This window comes from Uranotaenia lowii, chromosome 2, assembly GCF_029784155.1.
Source record: "Uranotaenia lowii strain MFRU-FL chromosome 2, ASM2978415v1, whole genome shotgun sequence".
NCBI classification, from domain to species: Eukaryota; Metazoa; Arthropoda; class Insecta; order Diptera; family Culicidae; genus Uranotaenia; species Uranotaenia lowii.
Genome location: NC_073692.1, coordinates 72,306,208 through 72,325,215, shown reverse-complemented (window position 1 = coordinate 72,325,215; position 19,008 = coordinate 72,306,208). Strand labels below are relative to the sequence as shown.

General features: G+C 33.7%; 1 protein-coding gene across 1 annotated transcript in view; it reads right to left on the bottom strand.

The window, feature by feature from the left end:
• Nucleotides 1–18,094, bottom strand: part of LOC129745683 (uncharacterized) — a 52,922-nt gene extending 34,828 nt beyond the window's left edge. Inside the window, exons 1-2 of the mRNA XM_055738958.1 lie at nt 17,472–18,094; nt 8,143–9,051 (exon numbers count right to left, since the gene is read on the bottom strand). Of these exons, the coding sequence (XP_055594933.1) occupies nt 8,143–8,737 (595 nt within the window). The 5' untranslated portion in view covers nt 8,738–9,051; nt 17,472–18,094. The remainder of the gene's footprint in view (nt 1–8,142; nt 9,052–17,471) is intronic.
• Nucleotides 18,095–19,008: the final 914 nt, after the last annotated feature.

The following is a 19,008-nucleotide window of genomic DNA, read 5'->3' as shown; positions in this document are numbered from 1 at the left end:
TTGCAAAGGTTTTGCTTCTGTGGTAAAAATAATAGATCAATTCATGATTGAAAAAAGTGTGCAAAGATAAAAAAGAGATTTTATGAAAAAGTAAGATTATTTCTTAAAATCATTGATTAATAATTTTTTTTATATTTTTATATTAAATGTCATATTAACACCTTCATTTCCTCCATAGAAAGTTTTTATATTAAATGAATAGTTTTTAAAATACATTCGTTTGTAACTGCCCGGATACTAAATGATCATAGCCTTATTAGGTATGAATCATCTCAGAGGATGAGAATCCAGTACAAAAAATCATTGCAGTTGTATATTGGTTGCGTCTGAAAGAAGTACAAAATAATGAACTGTGCTCGGTAGTGTATCGTGGTCTGGTGGTTCAAATTTGCAAATTGTAATCAAGGTATGTTTTTTCGCTGTAAATAGTTTCTGTTTGGTAGTTGAGCATCACTGGAATTTAGATGCTAATAAAGTCGATGAACCTTCGAAAACCTGTTTGGATCAACTTTGTACGATCCAGTCAAAACACCAGCTTCAAAGGCATTGTGAAAACCCCATGATAACAAATCACCCACAAATCACCCTTTGTGAACCCGGCTTGTGCATTGTTGCTGTTTGTTTTCCAGCAGAACACAATAGCTGATAACCAGAGAAACAACTACAAGCGAGAGATGGGAGTAATCTGGTACAAACTCATCGCACGAGAATGAGTTCTGTGTGGAACTTCGACATCAACTTGAGCTGGTCAACTACGTCAGTCCAATTCCAAATCGCACCCGGCTCACATCAAGCCATCGTCGGAACACTCGAGACGCTTGTGGTTTTTTGTTGCCTGCACTTATTGATAGAAACCTAGTTTAAGAAGAAAGTAATTATAAGTTTGTTAAACGTAATTCACGAGTTGTTTAACTGCCAAGTCGGCACTTTGGTTGAAACCCCAATATTTTGAGACCTATAGGTTTCACTTGGGACCTCGTTGATTGCTAGATAGACTTGTGGTATGCTTTTGTTGGAGATTAAACGATTGAGGAATCGATGTTGGCAAAGGTCGGATCTGGCCGACACTATCGAACCAACCAAGGTTAACAGGAACCTGTGCCCAACAGTTTCATTTGGTGGTAAGTTTGTTTTTTTTTTCAGAAATACGTCAAAAATCGAAAATGTTTAAACGATTGAAATCTTCAATCATGAGATTCAATCATATCAACGACATTCCATGAGAATGCTTGGAGTTGAAGATGATGAAATAAATGATTCAATTGGAAGTGACGATGTTCTTTGGGGAAGTGATGACAGTCACGATGAAATATCCGAAAATGAATACGAACCATTTAAGAAAATATGCTCATATTCTGATCAGGAATTTGGAAATGATTACAGTGTAACTCAACAAAATGAAATTTCTTCAGATGGAACCGTCTGGGAAAAGGTGGAAGTTGGTGATGGTGCTGGAAGACCATGGTGCACCGTTTCACAATATTTTCAAAAAAGTGACTGGGCCCTCAGGACATGCTCGAAGAAATATTATGAAGAACGACCTCAAAAACAATTTTTTTTACTTTCAGATTATCGTATTTTTGATCATATAAAAATTTGCTCTGAGTTAGCTTGTAGAGATTTGGGGAGAAAGTGGACTCTTTCACAAAAAAATAGAAAGCTATCAATGCTATACTATACGCTCGAGGTGCATATGAAGCAAAAAAATATAAATCTTACATACTTATGAAACCAAAAATGGAGAGCAGACTTTTTCCAATATTAGGAGCAGATAAACTTTCAAAGAAATTATAAGATTCATTCGCTTTGATAATAGAAACGAGAGAAATCAGCGTATAAAAACTGATAAATTTAGAATGGTTTCAACGGTGTGAGATAAATGTACACAATTTATTAATAATATTAACAATAAATTAATATTAATAATATAACACCATTTTCAACAATCTTTTACAAGTTGAAAAATAGTTTTCCCACAGTTTATAAAAGTAAACCGAACCTTCAACCATCAACTTTTACAAAATAAAATTTGGGGTCGATTTAACAGACTAAACGGCACAAATATAAAGTGTTAAATCAGGATCTCGCAGATGATCATTGCTAGTTTTTTTCAACGTGTTGGATTTAGCAGGAACTAATGCTGGGATACTCTATAAGAAAACAACAGGTGAAAAGATATCGAGGAAGGATTTTTTATTTGGACTTTCTGAAGAGCTTGCATCTGGTTTAAAAAAACGAAAAACCAACCCCAAGATGCAGTTGAACCATCAATTTCAAAAATCATCCCTAACTGCCGCAAAGGGTCTCAAATTGAACAGGAATGAACAACAAATTAACCTCTATTTGTAAAAAAAGGGAAAAAAATGTATGGAGAATGTGCACCCACAGCAAAATTTATATTTGCATGAATTGTGCTCAATAATTATGTGCTTGATGAGCTGTATACCGACTTGTATGATTCAAAATTGTTTTTTTTATTTTTTGTTGACCTTGAAACTGTCGATTCTCTGAAAAAGGGGCTTCCAACTTCTAAAGACTCTCTGTAAAAGGGTCTCTAATAGACGGCAGTTGGACAAAAACAGAGCTAGTGAAAAGTCTACCAAACACGCACTCAGTCGAAGGCAAACTAATTGTTCAGGCAGAAGCAATTCAGAACAGTGATATTGTAAGTACTGATAATTAGAATAATAAACCCCTAAATTTAAGATTATACCATGTAAAATATATTTACAGTTTGGAGCTGTGTCAACTGCCATCAGAAATCGGCGTTTTCATTATTCCGTCCGCAACAAAATGTTATGCTTCAATTTTCAATTTTAATTATTGGATACAAAATTTTATTCGTTGATATGAGCTTGGTTTGAACCTAAACATATTGCACCTGAATCTCCGTATCCACAGGTGACATATACTTTAATACACATAATCTAGAATGATTTTTAGATTGCACAAACTTTGGTACAATTTCGATGATTCCGTGCACATAATATGAATAATCAACCTCATTGAATCGATTTTCTTATACTATTCATAAAGATTCATTGGGAAACTGTTGACTATTCCAACGAACCTCAATCGATAGTTGATCGAATTTGTGCAAGTTATCGGTAAATTAGTAGTAAATTACCAAATTCAATTTGAAATCTTTCTTCTGAAGTCGTTGTATTGAGTAAATCGTTTTAAAATATGAAAAAAGTATAATATTATAAACACTTGCGGCAAATCCGTGCACCCATGGTAAAACCTATGTTTCAGTATTTTAATATACGAATAATGCTATAATAACATTCAGTATGATTCATGAGAATTTTTTTTAAATATTTCATCTTAAGCATGCACACAAAAACCAACGTCAGGAAAAGCAGTGTATGCGTGCACCAATAAAAAATTACTACAACAATGTTGTAATGATTTTTGAATAAAGTAAAGGTAATATCATTTTTTTTTGATTATTTTTCGAGATTTTCAGTATGTGAAATATACTCAATCGTCAACTTGCTAAAAATAAGATAATTCCGTGCACCCATGGTGACAAACTTTAACAATTTCATTACAAAAACAGTCCTTATTATGTCACCAATTTATATCAGAAGAAAAAAGTTCAAAATATAAAGAGTTTCCCTTTACCAGTCATTTTGATTGGTCACGGTCCGAATAGGTATATGTGTTAAAGTTAAAAAATAAAATTTGAAATTGTCGATTTAAGCCAAAACTGTTTTGCGAATTTTTCTAAACATCTATCATTAGGTGCTGGAAGATGTTTGTGATTGATTCAAATTTAAAAAATTGTTAGAATTTTGGAATCTGAAGAAACAAAGCTATGAGTTATGTAATTTTTTCTACGTATTTTCTTCCACACAGCTTTAATATGTGAGTTTCTTCATTGTTTTGTGTTCAGACACTAAAAAATCGATTTTCTAACTGGCTGAAACTTAAAAAAATAGATAAAAACGCTTAAAAATGCATTTAGAATTATTTTTCCGGAAGCTTAAAATCAGTTACTGTAGGGACATAAAGTGAACTCCCTTGGGGCAGTATAAACACCATTAATCGTGGCACGATGATCATTTTCTGCCGTACAAATAACAAAACCTCCTTAAACAACAACGTAACTTACCCAATTGTAAGTATCTCCGCAAAGTTTCTGAAACCAATTCAACCCAACTTTTTTCCACGTCCCACTTGAAGGAACCAAATCAAACCCCTCTAGGTTGTTGTCTCCATCGGCAAACACAAATCAGCTCTGCAGCTCAACAATCGCATTTAGACTTAATAAAAACCAATATAAATTAAATAAAAAAAATGAAGTTTCCACTTAAAACCAAAGTTTCTCCCTTCCACCCCTTCTCTACCACCCATAAAACGAGGCACAATTTCCCTGCCACTTTCAAGCAAATCAGCCCAAGTCGAATGAACTCTCATGATGTGTGTGTATATGAGGAAAAGGCATATAAGTTATTCCTCCGGGCGGCAAAAGATGATGTGTGATGGGGACAATATCAGCATATGGAATGTGCAAGCCGACCAAAAGTCAGAATCAGAGAAGTTGAGAAAACTTGAGGGGAAACCGAGTAGGTAAGTCCGGGAAGTGGTGCGTGTTTGTGCAATTGTTCAATAATTCTGTCGTTCCCTTTTGATGCTTTCCCTTCGCAGAAGAACAACAGCCAGTGGCGGACTTTGTGCATTGAGTCAGTTCGAAGACGGAATCTTGTGAATAACCTCACGCGCGCACATCAAGAATGGAAGCAATTGTGAATGAAGAAAACCAAATTCGAAAAAGCTAACAACTGAACGAGGTGAGGAGAAAAGGGAGGTTGGAAAAGATGTGCAGCGCGTAAAAAAAGAAATTTTGTTAAAAGCAGCTTATGCATAAGGCGGTCAGTCGACGACATATTTCCACCATCAGTGCATCGGAAGCCCGGCAATAAAAAAATGAAGTCCACCAATTGAGGAAAACGTGTATCAAAGCAATTCTACCATTGATCAAATATGGTTGGCTTCAGTGAAAGGGAATATCTACTGTAGTTTACTTTTCCGGGAGGTAATACATTGTTTTGTTTGTTATAATACGTGGTTTTCATAGACGAGATTAAGAAATTTTCAAATAGGTAAACTACATCCAAAGATTAAATCAACACTAGATTTACAAGCAGTAAGTTAGCTTGCCAGATTGCTCAATTTTTTCCGGGTTTGCCCAAATATTTGGAACAAAATTTGGGGAAAGTCTGGTCCGGCCCGGTTGCCTGGATTTCATTGAAAAAAGTCCTGAATTTGCCCGGATTATTCATCTTATTTGCCAAATCGAACAAAAAGGGAAAAAAATCGTAATGTAAATATTTTTTTTTATCTGTCTCAAATGATTTTTTTTCTAGCAAGATTTATGAAAATAATCATAAGACGTTTAATGGTAGCCCAAAATACAATTAAAAATCTACTTATAAGTTTTTTCGAAAAAAATTCTCCAAGGTTTTTTTTCTTGATTTTGTTTTGAGTATTTCTTGGGGTTTTGACAATCTTTGCCTGGATATTGCCCGGATTTTCAGTCCAAAATTTTGAAATCAAATGCCCGGATTTTTCAGGTTTTAGAAAAAAAAAAGCCCAGATTTGTCCGGGCCGGGTACGTTTTGAAAAAAAAAATTGGCAACCTCAATCTAAACAAGAAAGTGAGTAAATTGCACACCTTAGTTAATCGCAAATTTGAAATGTTATCCATGGACAATTTTACTAAAGAACACGTGTTTTCGTGGCAAATGAATGTTTTCTAAAAATTTTCAATCATTTTTTATTTTCATACTTCATCTTTTTCATATACTTTTACATACTTTTCGACTTAAAATATTCGACTTTCAATTTTAAGACTTTTCGATTTTCCTACTTTTCAACTTTTCAACTTTTATACTTACTATTCGACTATTCAACTATCCTACGTCTCGAATTTCCTACTTTGAAACTTTTAGATTTATCGAGACTTTTCTACAGTTTGACTATTAGACTTTTCAACTACTTTTCGGCATTTTTACATTTTCTAAATTCGACTTTTTGACTATTCTACTTTTTGTCTTTTCATGTTTTCGACTCTCCAACTTTTCGATTTTTTTACTTTCCTTCTTTTCGACTATTCATACTTTCGACACTTAAACTGGTCGATTCTTCGACTTTTATACTTCTTTTTGAATTTTAAAACTTTTCATTTATTCAACTTTTGAATTTTAAATTTTTCTTAATCCTTGGGGATTTTTGAACTGAAAGATATTATTACTTTTAGATAAATTAACTTTTCAACAATTCAAGTTTTCAACTTAATGATTGTTTTACTCATTATCATATAAGTTTTACTTTTATCGCTTCAACTATTTTCTTTTTTAACTTTTCGATGTTCAAATTGCTTCTGAAAATTTTCGACTTTTCAGCTCTTAAATTTTTTGTCTTTTCCTGATAGTCAATTTTCAACTTTGACACTCACTTCTTATTTATCAAATTTTAATTCTCAATTTTCAATTCTCATTTTTCGATTCTCAAATTATCATCACAATTCTTTATTTTCGATTTTCGATTCTCAATTCTCAATTCTCAGTTCTCAATTCTCAATTCTCAGTTCTCAATTCTCTAATCTTTATTCTCAATTCTCAATTCTCAATTCTCAATTCTCAATTCTCAGTTCTCAATTCTCAATTCTCAATTCTCAGTTCTCAATTCTCAATTCTCAGTTCTCAATTCTCTATTCTTTATTCTCAATTCTCAATTCTCAATTCTCAATCCTCAATGCTCAATTCTCAATTCTCAATTCTCAATTCTCAATTCTCAATTCTCAATTCTCATTTCTCAATTCTCAATTCTCAATTCTCAATTCTCAATTCTCAATTCTCAATCCTCAATCCTCAATTCTAAATTGTCAATTCTCAATTCTCAATTCTCAATTCTCAATTCTCAATTCTCAATTCTCAATTCTCAATTCTCAATTCTCAATTCTCAATTCTCAATTCTCAATTCTCAATTCTCAATTCTCAATTCTCAATTCTCAATTCTTAATTCTCAATTCTCAATTCTCAATTCTCAATTCTCAATTCTCAATGCTCAATTCTCGATTCTAAATTCTCAATTCTCTCCCAATTCTCAATTCTCAATTCTCAATTCTCAATTCTCAAATCTTAATTCTCAAATCTCAATTCTCAATTCTCAATTCTCAATTCTCAATTCTCAATTCTCAATTCTCAATTCTCAATTCTCAATTCTCAATTCTCAATTCTCAATTCTCAATTCTCAATTCTCAATTCTCAATTCTCCATTCTCAATTCTCAAGTCTCTATTTTCAATTCTTATTTCCCAACTTTTAATTGTCAATTCTCAACTCTCCATTGTAATTCTCAGTTTTAATTTCTCAATCCTCAATCCTCAATTTTCAATTCTTAATTTTCAATTCTAGACTATCAATTCTCAATTCTCAATTTGCATTTCCAGATTTTCAATTTTCAATTCTCAATTCTATATTCCCAATTCTCAATGCCATATTTTCGATTATGAATTTTGAAGTTTAAGCCTTTTTTGCGGTCATTGGCCTTTCAATTCGATTCCAAAGTTCCTATTTACAGTCTTAAAGAACTGCTCTGTTGACTTTTACGTCGCTCTGTTTTATTTTCACATCTCCGGAAAATGTAATGAAGAATCTTTCCTTTACCTAGCCATTGATTCCAAAAAATAATGTGATTCTTAGAATCAATTAACATTTTCACAAAACTCGACAATTTTAACATCGCTTAGCTTGAATATGATAATATCGTTAAAAAAATTTATGAATAGGATGTTTTTCCTCTCAATTTATTCCCCGGTCTATATTTTTTTGTTATTTCATCGACTCGGAAGTAAATTTTGCCCGTATCGAGGAAGAAAACAAGCTGTTAAATATAAATTGTTCCTCGTGGCGGTAAGGAAAGCAAATATAGATTCAAGGAATTCACGAGAAAAAAAAGCATTCCACCAAACCGTCCGTCGTAGTTCAAGTGCAACGTTAATTGTTCGATCGATCGAATTCATTGCTCGATCGATCGGTTATCACATCAAAAATAAAATCAATCCCACTGAAAACAACTAAAATTAGCATCCAATAGGTAGTGGTGAATATTTGTTGCCAATTTTTCGACTTACCGTGCAGCAGCTCGAGTACGGTGGCCATGCTTTCATCCTTTTCGCTATCTGCCAAAAATTTGCCAAACTCGCCATATTTCACCTCATCTGATGAAATGGACGCCGCAGTGGATTTGCCAACGTTGTTATTGTTATTGTACCCGTTGCTGATGTTATTGTTAAAGGTATCACTGTTGTTGTTATTATTCAAACTGTTGCTAGGAACCCCGAAGACTCCACCAACCCCAATCCCACCTGAACTTGAAGAACCCCCCATCACTGAGCTTCCACCCACAACACTGCCACTTCCCACAGATGACTCTTCACTTCTGCCGCGCATGTCCAAGCTACTTTTAATACTTCGCAGCAGCTCGCCGAGACTTCCGTTTACGATGCTATTGTCGGCCATCGTAAGACTAAAATCTGCGCTATTTTCCAGTTTGATCCTTTTAGCAGGCGATTCCGACGTCACGTCCCCATCGTATCCATCGTCCTCCGCCTCTTCGTCGGTAGTCGTCGTTAGGTTCTGTTTATGATTCTGATGAAGATTCTGCCGTCCGTGGCCATGTGGCACACCGATCCGGTCCATCTCGTCGATGCTGCTGTCTAGTGACATCTTTATGATCGGCAAATCAGCAAATGTGCCTCGATTCTGATTCTGATTTGGCAAGTTTTTCAGCAAAAATCAAGATCCTCCTTTTCAATTGCCACTTCCAGAAACGCAAGAACTGACAAAGACGACAGTGATGAAGGAAAAATTCCTTCCGCTTACGGTAACTTGGAATTATTTGGTTTCGATGTTTTGAGCAGTTTGTGACGGGGACAAAAATTTGAAGAATGCGCCAAGCGACCGTATGGTTTAGTCCGAAAAATTATCTAAAGTGGGTCTTTGTGCTCGCTTCAGTTTTTTGGGTATCATCAGCATGGGATCTAGTAAAGATAAGAAATAAGGTAATTATATTTTATTCATTTCTTTTTTTCATTTCAATTTAAAATTCTGATAACTTTAGATTCAGTTAATTTTCATACAATGTTTACTGGGTTGATACTCATACTTGAACAATTTTAAATTTGAAATATTCGCCAAAGCAAGGAAAAAAAATCATATTTTTCCGGGGTGCAAAGATTTTAAGAACTGATTTAAGGCTATGATCATTTAGTATCCGTTCAGTTACAAACGTGTGTATTTTAAAAACTATTCATTTGATCGAAAAACTTTCTATGGAGAAAATGAAGGTGTTAATATGACATTAAAACTAAAAATATAAAAAAAAAATATTTATCAATGATTTCAAGAAATACTCTTACTTTTTCATAAAATCTCTTTTTTATCTTTGCACACTTTTTTCAGTCATGTTTTGATTTATTTTTTTTACCACAGAACCAAAACCTTTGCAAAATACTGATATTTTACACAAACTCACCTGGAAAAAGCAATTGGAATCTGGTTGGAATCTTTTCATGAGTTGGTATCTCGAAGAAATTGATCTCTTAAATCCGGTTTTAACATAAATTTTTTTGTCCATCAGAACACATCTGTCATATTGCGTAAAAACCGGATGCACAGATTGCGATCTTTGGATTTGATCATTATTAGTTATTTACTTGGTGTCTACTAGTCAGGCAAAACTTTTTGCCTCTGCCGGAAATGGATTTTTTGCATTATGTAGGGAGTCTTCATTCAGTTATCCCAAATAATAACCATAAACTTTTCACCATATTTAAGATCAAGAGTTGCACTCCGATAGTTGATTTGAACTTCGTGTGGATCCTAGAGTGGCTCCTTATACTTAATAACCATTTGGTACGAAAAAGAATCAGAAAAAATCAACAGTTCATGAGCTTTCGGGTCAACAAAGAAGAATTTTCGAGGCACAAAATGCGCAAAAGGAGCAAATTTGTGCAAAATTATTTTTATCATGTCTTTTTGCATAGTAAATATCTCATACACGCGTAAACTTAAAAATCTATCAAAAATAGGCAAGATAGTCCTTTTCATAACCAACACAACGCTACTAAATTTTTGCATATCCAAGCATTATTAACGCAGCTATCACCAAAATAAAGTGCCCGGATACTAAATGATCATAGCCTTAGACTATTTAAGGGCGCTGATTCCAAATATGCAATAGATTTTTTCTAGCATATTTTGATTTCGAAATAATTTTAGAAAATGTGTAGAAATTCCTTTAATCACTTTATGCGCATATTTTTGCAAAACTGGAGATAATTACAAAGATTTAAAAATTTAAGGTTTTTATTCAATTATCAACTTTTGCGAAGATCGCAAGTAATTTTGATTTCTAAGAAAAAAGTTATAAAAGATTAAGACGACGAATTAAAAAAAATCAAACCCAAATTGAATCTGAGATATTTCTTAAACCAAAAGTTCACTCGTTTTTCAGTCTACAACAATACTCTTGAATGAATTAAAATCTTTAATATCAAATACTTAATCAAAGCAATCGAAAGATTCCTTTTAATTCAACCACGGTACCGTGGTTGAATTAAAAGGAATCTTTCGATTGCTTTGATTCAGTTGAATCATTCAACCAAGTAGGCTCACAACACAACAGAGGGATCAAATACTTGAAGACTTTTTTCAGTTGCTTCAGAATTAGTAGTAATGTTATTTTTCTAAAAACTCTAATATTTAAATTCTTTAAAGCTTAACATCTCTAAATCTATATTACGTTCAAAATCAGTTTTGATTTTTGAATGTAGGTATGTCTGTTCATCTGTTGTCAATGATCAATTTTACGCAAAATCGACAAATTTTAAAATTTCTACATGCCACATCACTAAAACAAAAGCTGTCAAATGAATCGAATTCGTCACGCCAAAATCATCAGAAAACAGTTGTTAAAACATTGGCACCAAAAATGCTATTCCCTAGCCCTAGTGATATCAAAATCTTAATTCAATAGTACCTGAATTTTTTTTCTCTATTTTTTGGTTTCAGTGATAAATCTCATTCGTTTTATATTCATAGACATTAAAAGGGGGGTAGGGTCTAACACTTTCAAAAAATCGTTTTTTTTTTGTTTTTTTATTTTCTTATTGTAAAACATTTCAAGAATGTTGTGTCAAATTTTCAAGTCAATTGAAGCAAAACTGTAGAAATTATAGGCCTTTGTCTCCTCCTATCTAACACTGCAAGAAAGCAAGAGCAGAAACTTCAAACGCGTTTTTCTCGAAAGCACATTTTTAAAGTTCGTGGACATCGTCACGACATATAAAATACCAGACCCCAACATTTTTCTTTTTTTTTACTTTGGGGAGATTTTACAGATAAAAAATGGCGGATTTTTTCGTGAAAAATCGTAGTTTTTACTTCAAACAGCCACAAAAATTTCATAAAATTTTTTTTAAGTTAAATAAAAACGTTGGGGTCCAGAAAAACATCTATTAAAAATATTTGCTCTGATTTTTTGATTTCAGATGATTCTGTGCTGAGATACAGTGTCCACCGCAAATCCTGTTTTCTAAAAGGCATCCTCTAAAGTGCTTCGTCACCGGTTCATTTTTCAATATAGTATCGGCAGCCAATTTTTGAAAAGGGTCTTTGAAGTGAATGATCTTGGCGTGATCCTCGATGCGCAGCTTACTTTCAACAGTCAACGCTCTTCAGTTATCAACAAAGCGAATCGTCAGCTCGGCTTCATCACCAAAGTGTCACGTGAATTCAAAGATCCTTTGTGCTTGAAATGCACCCTCGTCAGATCTATAACTGAGCATGCTGCTGTAGTTCGGGCTCCATATCAACTAAGTTGGATCTTGAGGATTGAACGTGTACAGAAGCGGTTTGTCAGATTCGCCTTGCGACATCTGCCTTGGCGTCATCCCGAAGATCTTCCAGCATATTCAGATCGGTGTCAGCTTTTGGGTCTCGAAACCCTCGAATGTCGCCGAAAGACTCAACAGGCTTCTTTCGTTGTTAAGATTATAAATAGAGAAGTTCAATCGCCAAATCTTCTAAGAATGATAAACCTCAGTGCCCCATCGAGAACTCTGCGATATAATTCGTTGCTGTCACATCAAATCCATCGAACATCGTATGGCTACAATGAACCACTCAGTGCAATGATGCGTATGTTTCAGGATGCTGAGCACCTGCATCAGTTCGAAGAATCATCCAGCCGATTTATTCGTCGAATTCGTTAGTCCAAATTGTTTTACTAATTTGATTGTAACAAAACCTTTTCATTAAAACATTTATGTTCGATGAATTCAATTATAATAAATAAATATTTTTCTACGAAAAAAATACTAAATGTTCTTTTAACAATGCTTTGTATAATGCAAAAAAAATTGAATACATTTGTTTGAACGATAGCTCTAGAAATAAAAAACGTGAAAATGGTGTATTTTTTTACCCGTTAGACACCACTCCCCCCCCCCCCCCCCTTAAATTCTTCCAACAGTCTACTGCAACATTTTCATGTTAACATTTTATCTGAAAATTAATGATCATTCCAAACGCGCTGGCTAGGCGACTAACTAAGTTATTCCAAAGTTTCCTAAGCCAAACTATCAGCAGCAATGAGTGAATGTTTGAATAGTGTTAATAACGAAGTGTTAAATTAGTGAAAGAGGTCAATAAATGTTCTACATTAAAATAAACCGGTGTTTTTAATATGGTTTTTCAACACTCATTGCGTACGAATATTCATGGGACAAGATTTCAAATGTAAATCTATTGTAAACAATGAGCATGAATATGATAAGAGATTTACATATAGCGAACAGTATTGATACTGCTTTTAACACCATTCCCTTCTACCCATGCTGTATCATGTGAATCTATTTACGTAGATTTTCTGCACTGTGTTGTTTGTACATGGAGTATATTTAAACTTACAAATAATGAAAAACTGATGTAAATTGTTGTTTTATGTAAAACTAGCTGCCCAGTGTGCTGCACCTCCTTAATATAAATGAAATTTGTAACCATATTAAAAAAATCTGTAGGTATAATTTTTCTATCAATTTCAAATTGCAATATAAAGATGATTTCATTTTATTTAGTGAAACTGAATCTTGAAATTTGATTTTTCAGGATGTGAAATTTTTACAGTGTTTTTTTAAGCTTAATAAGTTTCTTAATTATACCAAAATGTATGGATTTAAGTGGTATGGATTTTCCGCGCTCTTTCTCTTTCAAAGTGAGAAGGGCTTTCGAATAACGTCACATTCTTGATTAATTCTCAAGTTATGCCAACAAAACTGTATAAAAGCCCCTCGCCCTTTCCTGTGTACCAATTTGGAGAAAAGTGGCGTCTCAAATAATAACAGAATCATTTTTCGTGCCCTAATCGGCCTAATACCTTACCATGTGAAATTTGGTTTCATTTCTAAGATAAGTTTTTGAACTGTCCAAAAAATTGTATAGGAGCCTCCCTCCTCCCGATCAGGAGAGCATATCAAAATAATAACTCAAACGTATCTCACCAAGATATTTATATCTGATTCAGTTATGATTAAGTACTCCAAATTTTCGATTTCAAGTTTCTCCAATCTGAATTATATCTTATTCTGATTGACAGACTTGAATGGGGCTGAGCTCATTTTCAATGATAAAGAATTTTTTCGGATTGTCCTTAAATAAAATGATTATTTTGATATACGAGCAACTTTTTATGAAACACGGACATCGAAGTCAACGGCCCAAACCGTGCATTAACGAGTTTTGCTCAACAGATTCATAAAATTGAATCAAATTTTTGGGAAATCAAAAATGGGGCATGGTTTTAGCAAATAATGTGGTTTATTGACCTTCCATTAGAAAATTTTCTCATAGCACTCATATCTTGATAAGTTATAATTTTGATGGATTTCGTTCTACCCAATATCAAACTTTGCTATCTGAATGAGATATAATCTTTAAAGGAGCATATCTAAAATTGATATAAATGAGCTATGATCGAATAGATTTTTTGATATAATTTGAGATATTTTAACATCCTACGAGTACTGAATAATAACTCATTAAGATAGGAAAAAATTGAGTATCAAAATATCTCATCTTGATATAAAAAAGTTTTTCCCTCCTGATCGGGCTGCCTTCCTTTATCTTTAGAATGGAAGGTTTCAAATAATCATAAAAACATTTCTTGTATCCGAACACCCTCCCATGCCAATTGGATTCCATTCGCTTGATTAGTTTTTGAGTTATGTAAAGAATTGTAAAAGAGGCCCCTTCCTACCTTGCTTTCTCTCTGATGTAAGGAGAGACGGGAGTCAAATAATCATAGAAATATTTCTCGTACCCAAATACTCTCCAACGTCAAATTTGGTACCATTTGCTTGATCGGTTCTCGAGTTATGCAAACATTTCTCTTTTGTTTGGAAGCCCCCCTCTTCCCTTCCTATTAAAGGGAGGGGTCTCGAACCATAAGAGGAACCTTCCCCGTGCTACAATACCCCCACCAGCCAAGTTTTCCGCAAATCGGTTCAGTAGTTTCTGAGTCTATAGGGAACAGACAGGCAGACCGAAATTCATTTATATATATATATATATATATATATATATATATATATAGATTGGAAATTTAAAAAACTGTAATAGCCGCTATGCTCTCAAGATGTTTTTCAGTATCACTAACCATTCCGGACCATTGAAATATGACGTAACGCGTTTAGGGGAGGGGAGGGGGTAAAGCAGTTTGTAACGGTCAGTGGATTCTGGATAGAAAATCTGAAACGAACACATTCGTAGGGGAGAGAGGGGGTTGAAAATAATCGAAAATTGCGTTACGTAATATTTGAACGGCCCCTAAGATGTAAAAAAAAACGACGCGTTTAATACTAGATTTTGAAGTACAGCTTTCTTTTAAAACAGACCGGTTATTAAAATAATATGTCGATTTTCTTCTATGCTTAGTCTTACACAGCAAAAATTATTTCCTGTAAAATTACGCAAATGTCCTGTAACAAAAAGGAGCAGGACATTTCTCGTAATTTTACAGGTCGAAAACATAGTTACGTGACATTTAATTTTTAGTGTACAACTTTTTTACAGGACATTTGCTGTAATAATAAATGAATATTCGTTAACTTTCAAGGAAAACAATTTAAAATAACAGGTTTTGTTAAATACAGATGATTTATTTTAAAGGTTGCAGTTTTCAGTGACACGTAATAGTCAAAAAATTTTTCTGTGTAGAACCTCGCAAAGGATTCAGAATTTTTATTCAGAATCGGTTTTTAATTACTTCAGGAACTCTATTGTGTTGTGAGCCTACTTGGTTGAATGATTCAACTGAATCAAAGCAATCGAAAGATTCCTTTTAATTCAACTACGGTAAATGAAAAGTTCATAAAAGTTAATATATTTCAAGAAATACTCGGCTTCTACTCATATTTATAAAAATGGATGGTTAAGAATAGACGAAATAAAAAATTAAAGTGAAATTTTATATCAAGTTTATCTGAAATTTCTGGAAGATTATTCGTATAATTTTCCATACATAATTAAAACTTGCTGATATTGTTTTTTATGGAGTTCATTTCAATGTTGTATTTTAATAATTTAAGAATCAAATGCCTCACCTAAAAATAAGAAACTCAAAATATCAAATTGCTTATGAAAATTTATAAGTTTTAAATTTTATGTTGAACCTTCCTTAACGATTTAGAATAAAGGATAGTTTGCCGGGATGGGTCAAATAGACCCGGGTAACATTCTGGTTGTATTTTGGAAACTATTGAACAGATTTTCATAAATTATACCATTTATACCATCTACATATTCAGCATCTATTCACGAAAAAAATTTATAATTTTGTTGGTGTTTGAAAATTGAGCGGAAAGAAAAGTTGGTCAAAAAAAGTAGGCGTTTTTTGTAGAAATACCATGACGATCCCGTTTGAAATAATGAAATTTTATTATGTCAGCTAAACTTTGGTCAGCTAAGTTTTGGTTTCCGATGTCATATGTCAAGAATTGAAATATAAGAAAAAATGAAAAATAATTGATTTTCTTCTTGGAAACCATTGCTTTTTTCACAGAATAGTTAGCTTATATTTATAAAACTGGGCTGATAAATTATTAAATCTTTAAAAACATGAAAATCAATGGAAACTATTTAAATTTTTTTGTGATATTTTTATCACATTAGGAACCCCAACAAATATACAACGAGAGATTTCAGAAATTCACTGAGCCGTATGAAATCATGAAATGGATTAAATGTGTAAATTTCAAACTCTTGAGGTAATCGGAGTATCGTATTTAATTTCTTATTACAGGTATTATTTCAAAATTAAATTTAACATTTCAGAGTTGTTGTGTTCAGAGTTACAAAAAGCTCAAACCGATAAACCTCCGATTCGGTTCTCAATATGTTGAAATTGTATGACTAAATACTGAAGTTGGTCACCCTATCAGTCTCTTCATTATTAATTCATCTCTATCGGTTGGAATTGAATGTGTTCAATTACTCGTTAATTTTTTTTAACAAAATTCATTGATCCTCATATAAATATAGTTATAACATTTTTGAAAAAATAAATTATGAACATTTCAAATAACCAGCTGTGGTCAGTAAAATCAAGCACTTTTTTTTATTATTTCAATATGAGCTCCCAATCTATCTGAATTCATATCATTCAAAGGTTTTTCAATACAGCTTCAACAAAACAAATTACCTTTGATGCAAATCACCTGTTTTTTTATTGAATTATGGCTTTAAGATCGATTTTCAGGAGATCATGAAAATTAAAATCCAAATTTTTCAAGCATTCGATAGTAGACATTTGTACTAGTTTATGTAAATCGGTTCAGTAGTTTTGATTTTATAACCAAAACACCAATCCGGATTTATATGACCCTAACCGGATAATTTTCCGTTTATTTGTTGGGTGGATCGGGTGACCCTATTAAAAAATCCAACTGAGAAATTGTAGAGCTCTTAATTTTAGGAAAATTCAGAAAATTTCTTGTACCGCTCCTGAGATATCGCTTCGAGAAAGTAAAGTTCGGGTCATATATAATTTTGTTATGAATATGTTATTATTTCATACAGGTAATTCAGCAAATTCAAGTTTATTTTTTGTTAAATTACCCGTTAGTAAATAATGTTATGAGTATTTCAGCTCCTCCGAATAAAATATTTCAGAATCTCATACAAATTTAAGGATCGTTGCATGATAACTTTCCGTAGCCCGATTATGCTCCTATTTTGCAGGTAATTATCGACAGGTTGAATTAGAGCACTTTTCCAGGGTTTTGAATACATCAGATGTAAATATGCCTTTTCCGACGGTACTTGCTTTCACAAATTCCCAAGAACATCGATTCAAAAAATAGATAAAACCGCAAGATCACATACGTACTAAAATTAACGTTACCTCTTTTTGAAGACAGCCTAGATATATTCCTTATTTTCCTTATATTCCTTTCACAACTGATTATCCTTGTTAAGCTATCAAACATCACAATCCACTTGATTGTATTCGACGCTAAACCAAACGGTCAACTGCCGTCGGCACTCTGCACCAATAACAAGTTCATTACGTCAAGCTTGACGATTTGATATCTTCCTTCATCCACCAGAATGTACTTCCATAGAGCGCCGTAAACAGTAGCATCAACAGGTGACCCAATCGTCAATCCAATCCATCAACCCACAACCCAAACAACTCTCGTCCTTCCACGAACTTGCACTTCACATGACCACGACGATATCGAATCGGAAGCACCGCACCACGCCTCTCCAAGAGGGTCGCAATAAATCTTCCGCGAGGCGCGCGCACAACGCCAGACCTGATCCTTACGCGCGCGAACGACTCAATGGGGAAACTTCGATCGAATATTCGGGTCTCCTACTCCTGCCTGACCTAACTGATAGTTATTTACCGATGGCTGTCCGATTGTCTACTGACTGACACAGAGACTGACTCGTTATGTTTCCATTATTCATGCGGGCCTCGATGATGCTGATGTGCTGTGAACTTTTCGTCGTCTTCGCGCCGCCACCGCCAGACAACAAATCAAATCGGTTCTGTTGTTTGTATCAAGTTAGTAGGGTTAGTTGATCGCGCATAACGCGAGTGCGCCCCGCTACAGTACGACGCGGAATATTTGCTTTAACATCCGTGGAAAAAATAAACAGGGAAATGACATTGGAAAAATATTTTTGAGAAGATGCTAGTAACAAGATGGCACATGTATGAATATTCTAAAAATATAAACTTTTCAAAACAAAAATTTTGATTTATATAAAAAGTACCTCTAGTTTTTTTTTTTTTTTATTTCTTAAGTTTCTCTTAGCTTTAGCTTTTGTCAACTGCTTGTCAAACAGTTTTTATTAGGCTAACATATTATGAAACATTTTGCGCAAAAAGTAAGGTAAAAATAATGATTGGCTTTGGTTTTATACCGATCTTTGTAAATCCCACTAAAAGGTTGAGGTTAATCATCATTAAAAATTTAAATGCGAAACATTTCTTTGAATAATTTACTTGCAACTGTAGGTTGGATATGAAGGTTCATATAATATGCGCTAACCATTCAAACGATCGAGATTCTCTCGTCATCGTCGTCGTGGGTTTGTTTTTCCTGATCTCCCTCTCTCTTTAGCTCGCAGGTTTTCACGCACTGTTCCTACAAAAAATACATATAATTCTCCCAGCCATTCGTCAAAAGCAGCACCGGTTTGATCCTTCCTACAATCAGCATTGCTCAATTGACGAATTGAATCATTCCTGGTTTATGAATCCAACCGCGGCGCGCGCAGGCTGCTCGATTGAGAGAGAGCATGAAGAGTAAGATTACAAATTCTCGCGTTTGCATGCATTAGGAACCTACATTCATATGTATGTAAAACATATTGGATGGTGGGGAATGAGTGTAGTTAGTCGGAAGAAAGCATAATTTCAGTATAGT